The sequence below is a fragment of the Quercus suber genome, unplaced genomic scaffold (assembly GCF_002906115.3).
Source record: "Quercus suber isolate HL8 unplaced genomic scaffold, Cork oak 2.0 scaffold_158, whole genome shotgun sequence".
Lineage (NCBI taxonomy): Eukaryota > Viridiplantae > Streptophyta > Magnoliopsida > Fagales > Fagaceae > Quercus > Quercus suber.
In genome coordinates, this window is record NW_027069619.1 from 378,848 (window position 1) to 398,227 (window position 19,380).

Here is a 19,380-nt window from a genome sequence, read left to right on the forward strand (position 1 = left end):
CATGGTAGCATAAACAAATTACAAACTAAGTTAATATGCAATGGAAAATAAAGTTGGCACGGTGATTTGTTTACGAATGGGGAAAACCTCTTAGGAAAAACCCCTCCAAATGAATTTAAAGTCATCGCTCCCGAGAATCCACTATTATCATAACAAATGGTTACAAGTATAGGAATCCTAATACCTGACACTAACCTACAATTGAACCCTTACCCCAATACCTAATTGGACTTGTTCTGTAATGACAATATCTCATTTTCAATGTGCGGTTCCTAGTACGTGACTAACCAATCGATGCATGGATCCAAATACGTGACTAACCACCAACTTAAGAAGGATGTTGGCTACAAAGTTCTTCAATTCATTGACACGATGAAGATCACAAAGATCCTTGGTTACAAAATCCTACAACATACAAACACAGTAGCTTCTTCAAGAGAAAGATTAACTAAGGCATATGTCTCCGGTCACAATATGCTTGTGAAAAACTTTTGCATTAAGTTGCATCCGCTGTAACCGCCCTTAAAATAGTTCTTATATATGTTTAGGGTTTTGAGAAAATAAAGCCTAAACAAATATACACGGAATGGTGTGGAATCAGATTTAAAAAACTGATTTTCGTAAATCTTGATAGATGGGTTGTCTATCGAGCATTGGGCTAAACAAGCCTTTTAAACCTCTATAGATGCTATCTATCGAACTAGCTATCAAGCTTTAAAATCTAGCACTTTTTCACTTGTTTCTTAGACAAATTTGCATGGTTTTAACACTTGGACTTGAACTTGAACTCTTGTTCATTGAAGTATTAAATACACCCTAGATCTACTCTATTACAAGTAAAGTATATTTTGTTATTGGATTAACTTATTCTAAATGGCATATGTTCCTAACATGATTCACATATACCCTAACAATAATGCTAGAGATTTAAATTATTTTACAAAAAAAATTTTACAAACTGCTAATATGATGAGAGATTACTGATAAATGAAAAAGTGATATAAAAGATGGGCCAACATGAAAACTAATAAAAGGTTGACCATGTCAATATTTTGTAAAAATATTGTAAAATAGTTTGTATTTGTAGCATTACTCAAAAAATAAAATAGTATAGAGAATAATCTATTGTACTATTTAATGAAAATATGACATGGCAAGATTCTAGTTTAAATACAGCTCTCCCTCGCTAAAAACCTAAAGTCATTTGCCACTAATTTTTTTCCCTTATTGTTTATGCAGGATAACATGGTCTTCTTTAGTAAACAGATTACAAGTTAATCAATAATTATTTGAACTTTTTTTTTTCTTTTTTTGTATAGATGGTCACTTATTGCAGGTAGACTTCCGGGAAGAACAGCTAATGATGTGAAAAACTATTGGAATACACACCTCCTCAAAAAGGGAAGTTCACGCATCACCAAGCTGAAAGAAAAGCCCCAAGATATGGTGAAAGTGAACGTAATAAAGCCACAACCTAGGATCTTATCCAAAAACTTAACTTGGTTAAGTGGGAAACCTGCAATTGTAGAAAGCTTTCAAAAAAAGGAAGATATCAGAGACATATCTCAAACATTAATGCAATCGGAGGGGAGGATTAACTGGTGGGAAAGCTTGTCAAATTGCGGGGAACTTGATGAGAGAGCCACATGTACGCAATGTGGCAGGTTGAATGAAGTGCCCAAGGAAACCTTTTGGGCGGAGGAAATAGTACCAGAGGCAAAAGTTGTGGAGGACTCCCTAGATGAGGATGTCCTGAATTATTGGGGTGACTTCTCCCTTGATATGGACCTTTGGGAGGTTCTTAATGCAGAATAGGAATAATCATATAAGGCCAAAAAAAACTTGCTTTACAATGTATGTGTGTATAAAATGGATTCAGATCCTCTAAATTTTCTAGGGTACTTTACTAATAAATTTTCTTAAATCCCAACCATTCTTTTATGGTTTAAAAGTCTAGATTCTGCCATATAAGTATTCAACTAACGATACTCTTAAAATAATATAATAATGTTTCTTGTTAATGGAATACTAACATGACAAAATCTAGACTATTAAATCGTTAAAGAATGGTTAAGATTTAAAGAAATCTATTTAGTGGAGTACCCTAAGAAATCTAGAGAATCTGAATCCGTATAAGACATACTACTGTGTAAAACAAACACCGCCCCTCGTATAATAGTCTTTATATAGTTTTTCTTATTATTGTTGATCCAGTGTTTTTCCTTATTATCATTGTCCAAATTAATTGGATGTGTGGAGATTTATCAAATAAAAGGACTAGAGGTGGCGTTTATGACCGTTTAAAGTCTATCTCTATGTTTCCAATGTAAAGCTAAGGACAAACAGTTCCTGTACTGAATTCGTTCGTGATTATAATTATCTACACTCTCCTCTTGTTATTTATTGTGGTCTATTGGAATGACTATAGCTGTTGAGATGAGAATATGCACCAACTTCTACATATAAATTTTTGCATAGAACCTTAGCTTATACATGGCTTCACACAGTTTTTCTTTCCTGACGAATGCTACAAAAGTTTTATTGAATTTACACCATCATTTTGGGTTTATACGTGGCATTTCATAGCCAAATCTATAATAGTATTTAAAAAACAAAGTCGCATTAAAATCCCTTCCAATCTTATAAGGATAAAAATGGTTAAAATACATTGTTTCCCTCTATCTTCTTTCATTAGTTTTATTGTCTGACGGAGAGAAATGAGGTGACAATTTTACTAACGTGACAAATCATTTTTATTGAATAATTGCACATATACAATCATGATTTATTATGGCTTGAATAGGTTTCTTTTCTGTAGTTCAAACTCGTACTCATGGCTTATTTTCACTGCCAATAAGGGGCAGAGCTAGGAATTTTGTTTGGGAGCTAAGTAGCAGTACTAATATATTTATCAAGACAACTCTTCTACACACACACATATATATATACACACATGTTTTTTTTTTTTTTTTATATACACATTTTTATTTGATAAGCTATATATATACACACACCCAAAAAAAAAAAAACTTAGTATTTTCGATCAATTTTTTTTTTTTTTTTGATGATGATCTTTCATAAAATAAAATTCATTTTTACCATTTTCATAGTGAAATTCTTAAAAAGTTTTACTTTCAATGCAAATGATCAAATTGTATACTAAAGTAATTAAAATATATTTCAATTGAACTAATGAAATTTTAAAAAACATAACATGAATAAGTTAGGCTCCAAACATATTTGAAGTTATTTTGCTCTAATCCATTATATATGTGGCAACTAAAGAGACATTTAATGTGTAATTTTAGTATCAAAATTTTTTTAAGGAGTTAATGACATGTTAATATCCACATAACAAGTTGGAAAAGATAAATCCAAACAAGTTTGGTGCCAAACTTTATCAAATATTTAACATATATAAGAGCATATTTTACAATAAAAAATAAAGTTGCAAAAAATAAAATTATATCTCTATAACTATTAGACCAATTACTTTCTTGAAGAGTATCATTAGACTAATTCAAATAATTCAAATATTTGGAAGCCAACATTTATTTTTGTAGGTTAAAATTTGAAAACATTAAAATAATTATATATATATATATGTTAGATTCTAAAAGTTTAGAACAATTGGCAAATCTTGAACTCAAACTAATTTAGATATAGATCCTAGAGACTACAGCTATTATTAGACAATTCTCAAGGTGATTCAAGTCATGATTCAAGAATATACAAGCTGTACAAAGAAGAATTCACAATCTGCCTAGTTCAACTGATCAAGAGACAGGATCTATTGTAATGAGCTAAAACCATGAGGTGGATATGGATACAGTTGGAACTTTAACAATTAATTTGAAACGAAGATTTGATTCTAATGGATGTGCTCCAATGATGGACAATGGGAAACCGCCAATCACTTTCCTTCTGGAATTATAATATTATAAGGAAAATAAAAACAGTAAATCAGAATATAATTAAGAAAATAGATTCATATAATATAAGATTTATTTCCATTTAGATATTTTCAACCACTTTCATAATATAATATAATGAAATAATATTCTGTTGAGTCCAAATTCATTAAGGACTAGGTGTAAAACCCATGTTTTACGCCATCTAATAAGATATTATCACATTAACTTTTACTTAAAATTCAATAAATTCTATCACACATAATAACATCTTAATAAACTCACAATTAAGTTAGATTTTCAAATGGATATTAAAATTGATTGAGTGTGGTTATACCTATTTTTTAATATATAATATGATGATGTGGCATGTTGGGATTAGAGAGTTAAAACTTAGGTTTCACACCCCATCCTTATTGAATTTAATCTCTATTCTGAAAATCTTACCAGATTACAAAATTCTTCTTATTCTTAACAGGAGTGCTAACTTTTTTTTTTTTTTGGATTCCAATTCACTCAATTAGTAAATTCTCTGATGATTGAATAAGAAATCTGGTATTCAATCTCCGCCTACACCAAAAAACCGATTGGTGTCTTGATCTGATGATAATAAGCACAATAATCAAAAGTAAACACTATAAATTAAAACTCTATAAAAAAAAAAGAATGCTAACTTTTATATTGATATGATACTATTCTATCCTAATAAATAAAAAAGAAAAAAAGCAAATAAAAAAACAAGATACCATTCATTGGAAGATCCATAAAAATATGTTTTATGTATAATTTAAGGTATAAGAACTTGATATTTTAACTATATGTGTGACTATGAAATGTTAGGCAACTTTATCTTGGGGCTCTTAAAATTATATTTATTTATTGTAAAATGAGTTTATTCAATTTTATAATGTCATTAATAAGATAAATATAATCAAGAATCTTATAATTCAACTAGTTAACACCTCGTGATGTTTCTATCGAAAACTGTAAAGTTGTAATTTACAACTATCTTATGTTGGTTTTAATTCCATGCCAAATTTAATTGTAATTATATTCAATCTTTTGTACCCTGTATTTTTTGTGAGATTTCTTGTAAGGGTTGTGTGAGAGAGAGAGAGAGTGAAGACTCAAGACAAAGTGAAGAGTAAGAAGTTTTTGTGGGTAGCTCATGAGAAGGCTTCTCACAAAATGAAGCAGGAGCCCAGTACATGACTGGAATGCAAAGAGTTAAGACAGGATGGTGATAGCTGGTTTTCTTGAGTGTCTCGTGGGTAAGGCCTTCCTCTGAGATACTCACAAAACATTCTGTTTTGCCAATCTGTTATATCTGATACATAATATCTGTACCCACACTATCTGTACCCACATTACTCACAGATGTTAAGGAGTGCTTCTGAGAGAAAACCCTAGCCATAACCCTTGAGAGTTAAATATTGTTATACCCACAATTCTCTACACAATCCATTGTGGTTTTTCCTCAACTCCTACCTCTCCATTTCCATATCCTTGAGAGATTGATAGCCCAAAAACTTACCACACCCATTCTGAGTGTCAAGTGAGATTTTAGTGCTGCTGGAAAGCATTGGAAGAAGCCAAACTTTGGTGGATGCAATCGGGCGTATTGCAGGATCCGGAAAGCTAAACAAGACACGGTTTTGAGAAGCCTTGTTGGAGTAAGAGCTTGGAGGGCTTAGGTGCAACGAGTAGATTAGGCTTAGAAGTTCTCTTGCTATTCATGTTTTCCAACTGATTATCTAGTAAATCGATTTACCGCTTGAAGGACGGCGGAGAGGTTTTACGCCAAGTACTTCAGTTTCCTCTTCGATAATACATCGGTGTGTTATCTTGTGTTTGCATTCTTCTTCCCTACTCTTTTAGCTTTCATTTTACTACTGTGTTTTAATGAATATGGCTTAGAATAGTTATTTTGTTTATCTGCTCGCATTTTCTCTATTCCGCACTTAGTATAAATTAAAGTAAAATCAATCAAGTCGTAATATTTAATTTGGGGGTCTAAACAGCTCTTGTGTTTTTAACACATTTTTGAACTTTCAATTGGTATCAGAACAGGTACACTTATTTGGTTTCATTACCTAAGTGTAATCCTTGACCCTTTTGTGATGGACCAATCACAATCGCTTAATGCTCCACCATTCTTTGATGGGAGCAACTCTGCATTTTAGAAAGTCTATATGAGGGCATTCCTATATGCTATAGATGAGTCGGTATGGGATTTTGTTGAGAATGGGTATGTCAAACCCACGACAACCAAGTCCGAATGGGACAAGGCAGCTCTTGCTTTGGTAAATGCAAATAGTAAAGCTATTAACACTATATTATGTGGTGTGTCTACTGATGAATTTCACAAGATATTGCATGTGGAGACTGCGAAGGAAGCTTGGACGATTCTTGAGACTACCTATGAAGGTACCAAGAAAGTTAAGGACACAAAGCTCTAAATGCTTACCACCAGATTTGAAGAGCTCAAGATGGGAGACGTTGAGTCATTTGATTCATTCTATGGCAAGCTCAATGAAATCGTAATTGCTAAGCTCAATCTCAGAGAGAAGATTAAGGATGCCAAAGTGGTGAGAAAGATTTTGAGGTCCTTACTGGAGAGTTTCTGTGCGAAGGTCATAGTTATAGAAGAAAGTAAAGATTTGGATGAGTTCAAGATCCAAGAACTCATTGGATCTCTCCAAACATATGAGCTTGGACTACCTTCCCACAAGTCGAGCAAATCACTTACTCTCAAAACCTTCACCGAGAGAATGGATGACTCCTCTGAAAAAGATGATGTGGAGAAGGAGGTAGCATTCCTTGCAAAGAACTTCCACAAATTTCTAAAAAAACAGTAGGAAGTCATTCAGTAAAGGAAAGTTTTCATCCCCCAAAGGTGACAGGAAGGAGTTCAAGAAGAGAGATGGTAAGGATTCTCAATCCCCTCAAAGAATCGTGTGCTATGAATGCAACAGTCATGGACATCTCAAGAAGGAGTGTCCCAACTATTTAAGAAGAAAGGATAAAGTGTTTGCCACTACCCTTAGCGGTTCTGAAAGCTTAAATTCAGATACGGAAGGAGAATGTGACAGTGAAGGAAATTATAAGGCCTTTATGGCAATTGTCTCCATTGATTCAAAGGATGATTTGAGTAAATTGGTTGATGAACTTGGTAATCTTTTTGAGGATGAGGAAGTTAAAGAATTGGAAGATGAAGACGTATGTCAAAATGAAGGCAAGAACAACCTTCAAGAGGCATATGATTCTCTATTGGAAGATTGTGGCAAATGCGCCAAAGTTTTGAACCTTGCTATGAAAAAGATGAAAAAGGTTGAAGAAGAGCATAGGTGTATACTTGTGCAACTCAAGGAAGCGAAGTGTGAAGTAGAAGGACTCAAGGGAGAGTTGGTTGAAGCGTACTCTAAGATCAAGTTTCTTGAACTTGAAGTTATCCAAGTTAATGTAAAGTACAAAGTTGTGATTTACAACTATATTTTATGTTCGCTTTATTCCATGACAAAAAGTGTTGTAATCACTTTAATTTATTTCCTTATATTTTGTAGGATTTTATTGTATTGGGTTTAGTATCAAGTTGGTGAAGACTCAAGCTTAAATGAAGAATCAGTGGATCTCGCGAGTGTCTCGCTGGAAGCTAACCCGCGAAAGAGCCATATGAGAAGCACATGACTGAAAGCTGAAGAGTCATGCTAGGCTGTCATTTTTGAAAGTGTCTCGTGGGTAAAGCCTTCCCGCGAGATAGTCGCGAAACATTTTGCTTAGAGGATTTTAATGAGTGACTTTCTTACCCTTCACCCATACTATATATACCCTCATTACCTACAAATTTATAGGAGGCCATTCAGAGAGAAAAACCCTAGATAGGTTTTCTACAACACACACATCCATCTTTTTGAGAGAGAGCTACTCATCTTTAGTGAGAAATTATTATAGCCTCTTCTCCATCCCTGTCCATTGTCATACCTTAAGAGGAGATTTGTACCCAAACACAACCCACACCTATTCAAAGTGTAGAAAGTATTTTGGAGCTACTGGGAAGTATTGGAAGAAGTCAAGGATGGCAGATGCAACATGGAGCTTGTTGCGGGATTTGGAGAACTAGACAAGACAGGGTTCCGAGAAACCTTGTTGGAGTAGGAGCTTGAAGGGTTTAGGTACATCGGGTAGATTAGGCTTGGAGGGTCTCTTGCTAACCCATGTATCCCAACTAACTATATAATGGATCGATTACCGCTTGGAGGGCGGCGAAGAGGTTTTTCGTCGAGTTCTTCGGTTTCCTCTTTGATAACACATCGACGTGTTATCTTGTGTTTGCAACTTTCTTCCCTACTCATTCACTTTCCATTTTACTTTGGTGTTGCTTTGATTATGGATTAGAGTAGCTTGTTTGTTTATCCGCTCGTTTTTACACTATTCCGCACTTAGTATTAAGTTAGTGTAAAATCAATCGAACCGTAACTTTAATTTTGGGGTCAAAATAGCTCTTGTGTTTTCAACACATTTTCGAGCTTTCGTAAAGGTTGAGCGTATCTCCACCAAGAAACTTGACAACATGCTATCCTCATGAAAATCTTCACATGATAAGACCGGTTTGGGCTATACCGAAGAAGGAAGCTCTAGCAACGAACCCAAAAAGGAAGTAAGGTTCGTATCAGCCAAGAATGAAGAGAAACTAAAAGAAGTGAAACCTGAGATTAAGACCCCTATTGTTGTAAAAAGAACCACTGGTGCAAAACCAAAGGAAAAAAGGAAGTTATTACCCAAAAATCAAAGGGGGCCTTAAGTGAAGCATGTGTGTCATCATTGTGGCGTACAAGGGAACACAAGGCTGAATTGTTTCAAGCTTCATGCATTCAAGAAGGTTGATTCTAAGCGTGGCCAAGAAATTTCAGAAGGAAGACCAAAAGGAGCACAAGCTAAGGGAGATAGTGAAGGACATCTCATTGGAGACATTATGGAAATGTTGAAGAACATATTACTATACGTTGCTAACTTCACTCCAAGGTTTGAAAGTTATGTTGGCCGTACCCAAACATCTAAGGCTCTCACCCAAAACACTTGTAAAGAGTGGGTGAAGAAGGGTACTTATGCATGATCACTATTTATGCCTATGCATTAATACTTTTGATGTTTAGGGTCATAGGTTCATGCATCATGACATACATAATACTCCTATGTCATTGCTTCCAGCTTATAGCATGTTTCTTTTTCAAGTTTTGTTTTGTACTCGTTGTTTTTGTTGATCTTACTTTACTTGTTCTGTTTTTGAGTGTGTTGAAAAATTCAAAAACCCATAAAAATTGAAAAATCTCAAAAACGTTTGATTGCTTGTGTTGTGTATATCACATGTGAGTTTGGCCTAGTACTTTCATACTAATGACGTAATGCATTTACGAGCTTAGCTTGTTATGTATGCACATCTATCTTTGGGAAAAAATCTTGAAATCTATGTGTGATTGTTGTAAATCGATCTTTAAGCTTGTCATGAATAATTGATCAATAGTTTTGTTGGTTTTGATACATGCATAGACTTGTGTCTATATATCTTCCCACACTTTTTATGTTTTTGCTTAAAGAGCTTAACAAATGTAAATCTCAAAATGAAAAGAGATAATGAGCTGCAAAAGTCGTTGCACATACTAGTATTTGACTAGGAAAAAGGGAAAGCGACTTTTTATTGAAATATATGGTGCTCAAAATGCCAAAGGCTTATTCTTAATATTGAAATATCAAAAATTTCAAGCACCGATCTTAAAATGAGATGTATTGTTCAAAAAAAATCAAGTGTTATGATTTGTAAAGAAGCCAAATGAAAAGCTTCAAAGATGTGTAATCATTTTCTTATGGGAGGTCATATATGTTCATTTCTATAATTGAGATAGACCACTTGACTTAGTACTAGTTGTGTATGTCTTGATTGAATTGATCATTGAAACTTCATTCTGGACTAAGGACTATTCCACGTTTGATACTCACACACAATACACAAGACTTATGTTCAACAAATGCTTATTTCATTTGTGTGATTGTACATGATCAAATGTGATATGTATGCTCAATTGCTTACCGATCAAACCGAAAAAGATTTTTGAGTATTTTATATGTTGTTGAAAGTGTTTTTATACTTTTATGTTTTAAGTTTTTGTTCAAAATGCATTTTTGTGTTGTTCCTCAAAAACTTCTTTGGAAGCATTTTTGCGAGAAGCTCGTGACTAAGCTCTTCTCGTAAAAAGAGGTTAAGGCAAAAACTGGAAAACACAAAATTTTAGACAGAGACTTTCACCACTGTCTCACGACTATTTCGTGACTAAAGGCTTCCCACGAAAGGTTTTGTACTTTAGATGTGTTTTTCGCGAGTAATTTCACGAGTATCTAACCCGCGAAAAACGCGTGTTTTTCATTTTATAAGGCTGATGTGACAGATTTTTAAACACATCCTTATTTCCCTCTCTTCACCTTCCTTGAGCCTCTCTCAACCCCAAACTATTTTTTCACTCAAAACTCCATCAATTTCAAGTCCAAATCTCTGCAAAATCACTTCAAAGGTATGTTTCTTAACAATCTTTTCAATCTTTTCTTAGATTATGCAGAATTTGTTCTTAGTGACTTGAATTGGGGATTTTCAAAAAAAGGGTTGGGAATCATGATTTTGGGCAAAAGTTTTTCAAAATTTTGATTGGGCTTTGTTCCATTTGTCTTGATTATGTCTATGTTGGCCCCATGTGGCAATTTCAACTTGTATTTAGGCATATTTTCACATTATCATGCATTGCCCACATGCTAAGTGTAGTGTTTCATATCAAGTGTTTGACAAAATGCTCAAGTGGCATTTTTGAGTTGTTTTGGACTCAAATGAGTTCCAAATTTTGGTACTATCCATGATTGAACTTGTATAACATGTTTTGATCATTAGGTGTGTGTTTTACACACTTTTACCCAAATTTGCCTATCCATGCCTTGCCATGCATCTCCTAGGCACACCTCATGCACACTTGATGCACACACATGCACAGTTGTCATTTTTTTAGCATTTTAGTGATAGTTTCATGTTTTAACACTTAAAGCATGTGCATTTGACTTCGTTGTGTTCTGTTTTAAGTGTTGTGCTTCTGTTCTGGACTAACTTGACACTAATCAAGTTTTTGCTCTTGTTTTGTGTTTATTACACTTGTTTTTCTCTTGCTTTGCAATTATGTGTGCAGATGTCTCCATTCAAGACATCAACTGTGAAAGGAGGCAGCAGCAAAGGAAAAGAGCCTGTGATTAATGTTGATAGCCTTTCACTAGGGCCAAAGAGGACTCGTTCACCGATAGGAGTTTTTTATCCTAACAAGTTCAGATCCTATGCTGCATTTCAGAATTATGAGAGCTATTTTAGAGAAGCTCCATTGTTGGTTGAAAGGGCTGTTGAACAAGTGTCTCTTCTTGAAACAAAAATCCCTAAATGGTTTGCCACCAAGGATTGGAACTACCTACTTTCCAAACTTGATGATGCATACGAGAACATGGTGAAAGAGTTTTATGCTAATGCAATTGTTGAATGAGAGGTGCTAAAATGTTGGGTTAGAGGAAAGAGTTTCTTAGTAATACCGGTTTATTTGGCGGAGATCCTACACATTAACCAGCCAATGTTTATTAAACCACCGGTATATGATGATCTTAATCCGGATGAGGAGGTTCTTTGAGAGGCCTTAGGAGATAACTTGGAGTTCTCATCCAATGGGAAATCAGTAAGTGTGGCATTCCTATCTCCCGAATTGAGGTTACTCACGACGATCATGTTTCACAACCTCTATCCTTTGTCCACCACTGGGTACATGAATCTCAGTCGAGCATTATTCCTGGATGATCTGATTATTGATGAGGAGATTGATGTGTGCTCTCATTTTTTCACATCTTGGCAAAAACCACTAAATGGACTACTTCAAGGAATGGTATTCCTTTCTTCCACCTTGTCTCAAAGATCTTGAAGCTCAAAGGCATGCATCCTTCAAAAGATGAGTACCCATACCCACAGCCAAGTCCAATAAACATCCACACTCTCAATGCAAGTATAAGTCACACCAAAAAGAGCACCAAGCAAGTTCAAGCTCTACCTCCCATGCTTATGATGAAAAGCTAGACAACATCATGGTCACTCTCCAAGAGATTAATACCAAAATATCCAGACTAACTACCATCATGCACTCCTAACATATTCGCTTTGACACAAAGTTCACATCTCTCCAAACTCAGTTGGACCAAATTCAGAGGAAGCTAAAAGAACATGGAGACTAGCTATTCCATGACAAAAAGGGAGAGACGGTCATTGATAAGGGGAGTGTAGTGATAGGGGGAGGAGAAGCTAGAACTGCTGTTTGGATATTTACATTGATTTCCTTAAAAGCTTGAGTTACAGGTACATACATGCAAGTGCTTCACAACTTCTAAATTAGGTGTGAGTAAGTTTTGCCACTGTTCCTAAATTCACATTTAAGTCTAGAGTTTATTTTAGGGGTTTTGTCATCAAATAGCCAAAGGGGGAGATTGTAAAAGTGTGATTTACAACTATTTTATGTTGGCTTTAATTCTGTGTCAAATTTGATTGTAATTATGTCAAATCTTTTGTACCCTTTTTTTTTTTTTGTAGGATTTCTTGTAAGGGTTGTGAGAGAGAGTGTGTGTGTGAAGACTCAAGGCAAAGCAAAGAGTAAGAAGTTTTCGCGGGTAACTCATAAGAAGGCTTCCCGTGAAATGAAGCATGTGCCCAACACATGACTGGAATTTGAAGAGTCAGGATAGGATGGTGACAGTTGGTTTTCGCGAGTGTCTCGCGAGTAAGGCCTTCCCGGGAGATACCCGCAAAACATTTTGTTTTGCCAATCTGTCATATCTGATACACACTATTTGTACCCATACTATATATACCCATATTACCCACAAATGTTGAGGAGTGCTTCTAAGAGAAAACCCCAGCCACAACCCTTGAGAGTTAGAGATTGTTATACTCACAATTCTCTACACAATCCATTGTGGTTTTTCCTCAACTCCTACCTCTCCATTTCCATATCCTTGAGAGGTTGATAGCCCAAACACTTACTACACCCATTCTGAGTGTCAAGTGAGGTTTTGGTGCTACTAGGAAGCATTGGAAGAAGCCAAGTTTTGGCAGATGCAATCGGGCATATTGCGGGATCCGGAGAGTTAGACAAGACACGATTTTGAGAAGCCTTGTTGGAGTAGGAGCTTGGAGGGCTTAGGTGCATCGAGTAGATTAGGCTTGGAGAGTCTCTTTTAATTCATGTATCCCAATTGATTGTCAAGTGAATTGATTTACTGCTTGGAGGGCGGTGGAGAGATTTTATGCTAAGTACTTCGGTTTCCTTTTCAATAACACATCGACGTATGATCTTGTGTTTTCATTCATCTTCCCTACTCTTTTAACTTTTATTTTACTGCTGTGTTTTAATGAATATGTCTTAGAGTAGTTATTTTGTTTATCCACTCGCATTTACTCTATTTCGCACTTAGTATCAGTTAGAGTAAAATCAATCGAGTCGTAATATTTAATTTGGGGGTCTAAACAACTCTTGTGTTTTTAACATATTTTCGAGCTTTCAAAGACATTTAAGGTTCAAATCCCTCCTTTCCATTGTAACTATCAAATAATAAAAATATTTGTAAATATATACTAATGAATGATTGTTTAAAGAGTTTTAGGTTTTGTCATCTTAGTTCCAACAAAGCACTTTGAAATATATTTAATATGCTTAGTTCTTTTTAATATAATTTTCTTGAGTATTCAAATATTGTTTTCTTCTATTTATTGTTATTTTTCTTATCTTATAGTATTTTGTTGATTCTTGGGATTGGAAAGAGTACAAAGTCACGTAAGACATTAGTCAAAAAGAAAATCAATTTTTTTAAGAGATTGATTATAATGATATTTTTCCTAAATAATTCTTCATTTGGTGTATTGCTTTGTTACTTGTGGGTCAAGTAATTTTTTATATGTTAATTATTTAGTGTATTCCACAAATTTGTTAGTATTGTGAGTGGTAAATAAAATTATTTTTTTGAAATAAAATTATAAAAAAAAAAAAAAAAACAAAAATGATATCATAACAAGTTAAAAATTGTAAAATACATTACATATACCATATAAATGCTTGATTTAAATTCAATTTTTTTTATCTAAAATTTATAAATATTTTGAGTACTATATAATAAGACTTATTCAATTTTATATGAAAATTTGTATCTACATAAAACCTATGATATTAAAAAAAAATCCAAGAAGGGGAATTAGATTGAATTTTTCTCTAATTTATTTTAGTTCTCTCTTGCAAAGTATGAAAAAATTACACATATTTTTAAGCAAATAGCAAATACATACATAACTATGTATACATGCATGTGTAAATTGGGTTTCATACAATTTCATTCAGGTCCTAAAGGTTGGCCCCTTGCAAGAAGTTTTTTTTTTTTTTTGGCTCCGTCCCTTCTTCCACAAATATCACTACATTCAAATTCCTATAAAATCTAGTTATCTTTAGAAATTAGAAATATAAAGCCATAAGAAAACAATACATGTCTTGCCTTTTCCACAAAATTAAACACGGAAATTTCGTATCTTATCAAAAGAAACCATCAATCCATCTTTACCAACTCAATCTCACCCAAAAACCCACAAATTCAGCCTCTGTGGTTGGTAGTTGTTTACCCAAGTAGGCAATAACTATGTTCCAATTATCACCACGCACCCTTGTCTTGATGGTCACTCCACAAGTTTAAGTTCTTGTAGGGTGAGGTGCAAGGGCCCGGGTTCAAATCTCCAGGAAGGAGTTTCATATACATATACACTTAGATTATGTTAAAGTAGAATTTTATCTAAGAGCAAAATAAATAAATAAATAAATATTTTTCAATCATCTTGTTCTACAATAATAAAAATGGCCATCTCAAGCATGCTCAAATCTCAACTTCATTAAAGAAATCACTCCTGAATCTTAATTACTTTCTTTTACCCTTGGGTAGGAAAGGAAAAGGATCAATTTTCAATCAATTGTAACAATGAGGTAGCATCATATTTAGAAGCCCATGTGAACTATGATATGTTTGAGTTTCTTGGCCCATCCAAAATATATTTAGAAGACCAACTACTTCCTTTGAAACCTTGGTTGCATTGCAAAGACAATGCTTCAGCGGTTTTCCTATCTATTTAGGTTAGCATTTTCAACTGTGGTGGAATTCCCATTCGAGTTGTGTGAGAGACTGCACACACGGCTAAAATTGGGCTAAACCCACTTGAATGGAGGTGGAATCGTGTTATTGCCTCTCAAAATGGAAATTCGACTGCTTATATTTTTCCCTTTAGATTAAGGGCTTTACAATAGACTTGCCGCTTAATTATTGAAACAAATAAGAAAACCAAAATTGAAAAATTCCTCAATTTATTGATTTGCAAATGAATGTGCATTGATCATAGAAAATTATATGGCTGGTCCTAGATACAATCTAAAGATAAAATACATGACTTTGTTTCCTAGTTACAATCTTGAGATTGAAAATTATATGGATAAGTACTTGATCTACTAACATTTGATCTAAGCTCGAAAGCTACATTACAAGATGATAAAGTGTTAGACACTCACCTTGTCCGGTGAAACCGATCTTTTAGACTACGGTCGCCAACATTTATATTATATCATCCAATATGTTATCAATCAATTTGCATGTTTGAATTTTGTAAGGTTGAATTTAATCAACCATTGTGTTGGCTTTATTCTGTGCCAAATTTGTTTGTAATTTACCAATTAATAACCCTGTATTTAGGTGGGAATCATGTAAGGGTAATGAGTAAGAGAGTGTGAAGAAATGCTCAAGATTGTGCAAGGATGCAGAGACTCGTGGTTGGGACTCGTGGGTGACTTGCGACTGGCAAGCCGCCAACTGCAGCACACGAGTGAAGTGTGTAGAGAAGATGAACAGTCATGCCAGCTAGAGCACTACAGAACAAAATGTCCAGCCTGGCCGTTCTGTTATCTCACGGCTTGAACTTACGACTCAGTCAAGTCGCGAGGCCAAGCTGCCAGCCAGCCCTGTTTTGAAAACCCTGACTCTTTACATTCCACTCTCACCCCAGTATAAATACCCCTTATACCCATGAAATGTAGAGAGCTTCTAGAAAGAATTTTGATAGAGAAACCCTAGAGAAAAACAAGATTGATTCATTCACAATCTTTACATAGAGACTCTTCAAATTTCTCTACTTTTATCCTCTCCATTGTTATATCCTTGAGAGGTTCTTACCCAAATCTTTTTCTTACCATACCCACATCTGTGAGAAAGGCTATTTGGTGCTTTAGGAGGCAATTAGGAAGGGACCAATTGTTATTGGTTAATGCTATAGGCTATAGCAGAATCTGGTAAGCTAAAGAAGACAAAAGTTTAGCACAACCTCATTGGAGTAAGAAACTTAAAGGGCTTAGGTACACTGGGTAGATTAGGCTTGGAGGGTCTTCTGCTGTTTGTGTATCCCAACTTCATTCTTTAGTGGATTACTGACCGCTTTGACAGCAGCGGAGAAGTTTTACGCCAAGAGCTTCGGTTTCCTCTTCGATAACACATCGTTCTGTTGGCCTTGTGTTTGCATCTCTCTTCCCTTAATCTTTGCCATTTAATTTCTGCTGTGGATGTAATTTTATTTGGTTTAAACTGTTTATCAATTTTGGTATAAGCTTATAATCATTTTTCGCACATACATTGTTTGATATAAAGCTTGAATTGGTAATTTATAAATTGGGGGTCTAAACGTTCATAGTGGTTTATACACTATTTGAACATTCAAATTTAATATGTGTGCATGTGATAAACTCTAATTCCATTTATTAATCATGACATTTCTATTGAAAAATAAATTCTTGTGAATGTGTGTGAATGATGACATCGGATTTGAGATAATTTTGAAACTAACATTTTTTTTTTTTAATTTTGGGTGTGGATTTAAGAACAAAGCTAGTGGCATGCATGAACATGTGATGAATAATCAAGAACATGTGAATAACGCATATAAAAATTTAAGAATATCATGAACATTCAAACATATTCAAGGAAATTAAATAATCACTAGCATCTTAAATTCTCATCTAGGGATGGCAATTTTGCCCCACCCCGCTTGACCCACCCCTCCCCACTTCGCCTCGCATAGATCCCCCCCTTCCCCCCCCACCCCCTCGCAAAGGTGGTGGGGCAGAGATAGGGCGAGATTTTAGCCCTGCACCGTGGGGTAAGGTGGGGATGAGTTTTAACCTTTCAGACCCGCCCTACCCCACCCTGCGCCGCCCTGTGTAGATATGGGTTAAATTATAAATTTTTCACACTCTAAAATCCTACTATTTAAACAATCATATTATCAATTTATTTTATCCCACCAAATATGGTTCTCTGTCTCTTTTCTCTCTCTAACAAGGTTGGAAATAAGGTACCATTTTAACGTTTTCTTTTGTCTTTATTAGAAACAAATTTATATATTATTGAATTATTGATTTTGTACTAAGAGATTCTTGATTTTATTGTGATATTCTCTTGTAAAACACTTGGATAATATTATTCAGTTTTTGCTTAAAATTAGTTTGATTTGATGAGATAAATTTATTTGTAATTTCAAGTATAATTTTATTAATGTTTTATTAAAAAATTTGTAATAGTTATGGGAAAATCAACAAGAAGTAGCATTTCACGAGGTAGGGCGGGGCTTCATGAGACCCTAAGGGGTGGGATGGGGTAAGAAAATTTTTCCCATCATGTGAGGAGGGGGGGGGGGGGGAGGAATGGGGCAAGGCAAAACCATGCTGGCCAAGGGCGAAGACCCCATCCTACAGCCTTGCCCTGCCTTATTGCCATCCCTACTTATACCTGCATGCAAGATCCACATGGTAGATGAGGAAGCTTTAGGTGGAGGTTCTAAGAGTGGAGTAGAAAAGAATAATTAGGAGTGGGAGAGGGAAAGTGAGTCTCAATCAATACCTTGAGTTTCGGGAAGACCAATATACGACAAGACTATTTTACTTCACTAGAACTCAAGAAGGGAGAAGAGATGATATTTCTGTGTCTTTGAAATGGAGGAGATGGGGGGTTTATATAGTAGTAGTGGAGAAAATATGAATGGAAGACATTTAATGAGGGTTAACAAAGGATCAAAGAGAATCATGAACGTAGACCCTATTTCAGTATTTAGAGAAAGTTGGTGCATTAAATTTGGAGGTTGGTGGGAGTAATGAGCAAGCAAAATATCTAAAACTTCTGTTTTTCTCATAGCTCCTGTAACAGTTTTCAGAGCTAATTTTGAAAAATCATATCTTTCTCAATTTTGGTTAGAATTGCATCACTCTTTTGCTCAAATTGAAGCCCCAAATGTCTAGTTTCTAGAAAAATTAATCTCACTCACAAATTCAAAATAATATGAGAGATATCAACAAAATGATGAGCAAAGGTCATTTGTTGGAAAATAGTTTATGCATAATTAACATTAACAGGCCCCAAATTAGTTTCCAATTAACATTAATACGCTCCAATTACTTCCAATTTAGAATTAATCAATTCCAAATTTACACCAATTAAAAATATAATTACACAAATTACTCATTGAATTAGTTAAATGTGTGCAACCATACCATAAGATGCAGTCCTAGCTAATCAAATTATGACACGTCAATAATTTCAAATTGATTATAATTATTATCAATTGGAATCAATTGTTCATAATCACATATAGTCATACTCAATTTGTGATAGTGCATCTCAGCTATTAAAATTTGATTTGATGATAACTTTTAATCTGATGTTCCAATTAAGGCTTATGACCAGTCAATTTGATTGTTACAACGTCAAAATAATTTTGATGAAATGAAATTAAGGATCTAGTAGCCACAATTAAGATTCCTATTTTCAAGGTAAAATTACTCTTTTACCCTCCATGTGAGGTTAAATGCAGGTTACAAAATGGATGTCCACACAGTGGGGAGGAGGCTCTTGGTGGAGGTCATATGAGTGGAGTAGAGAAGAAGAATTAGGAGAGGGAGAGTGAGTCGCAATCAATACCTTAAGTCTTAAGAAGACCAAGATATGACAAGATTACTCTACTTCATTAGAACTCAAGAAAAGAGAAGAGTGAGTGTTTCTATGTCCTTGGAATGGAGGAGAAGGGGGTTTATATAGTCGTGGTGGAGAAAATATGAATAGAATGGCATTTAATGATGGTTGAAAAAGAATTAAAGAAAGTCATGAACCCAGACCCTATTTCAGTATTTAGAGAAAGTTGGTGCATTAAATTTGGAGGTTAGTGTGAGCGATGAGCAAGCAAAATATCTAAAACCTCTACTTTTCCTGTAGCTCTTGTAACAGTTTTCAGAGCTAATTACAAAAAATCATATCTTTCTCAATTTTGATCGTAGTTGCCTCATTATTCTAC

The 19,380-nt window shown here is 34.7% G+C and overlaps 1 protein-coding gene across 1 annotated transcript; it reads left to right on the plus strand.

Moving 5' to 3' along the window:
- The first annotated feature begins 372 nt into the window (after positions 1 to 372).
- On the plus strand, positions 373 to 1,815 carry LOC112024847 (transcription factor MYB90). Its single transcript, XM_065777544.1, has 2 exons — positions 373 to 512; positions 1,320 to 1,815. Exons 1-2 carry the CDS (start codon positions 373 to 375, stop codon positions 1,813 to 1,815), a joined length of 636 nt encoding a protein of 211 aa, XP_065633616.1.
- The last annotated feature ends 17,565 nt before the right edge of the window (positions 1,816 to 19,380 follow it).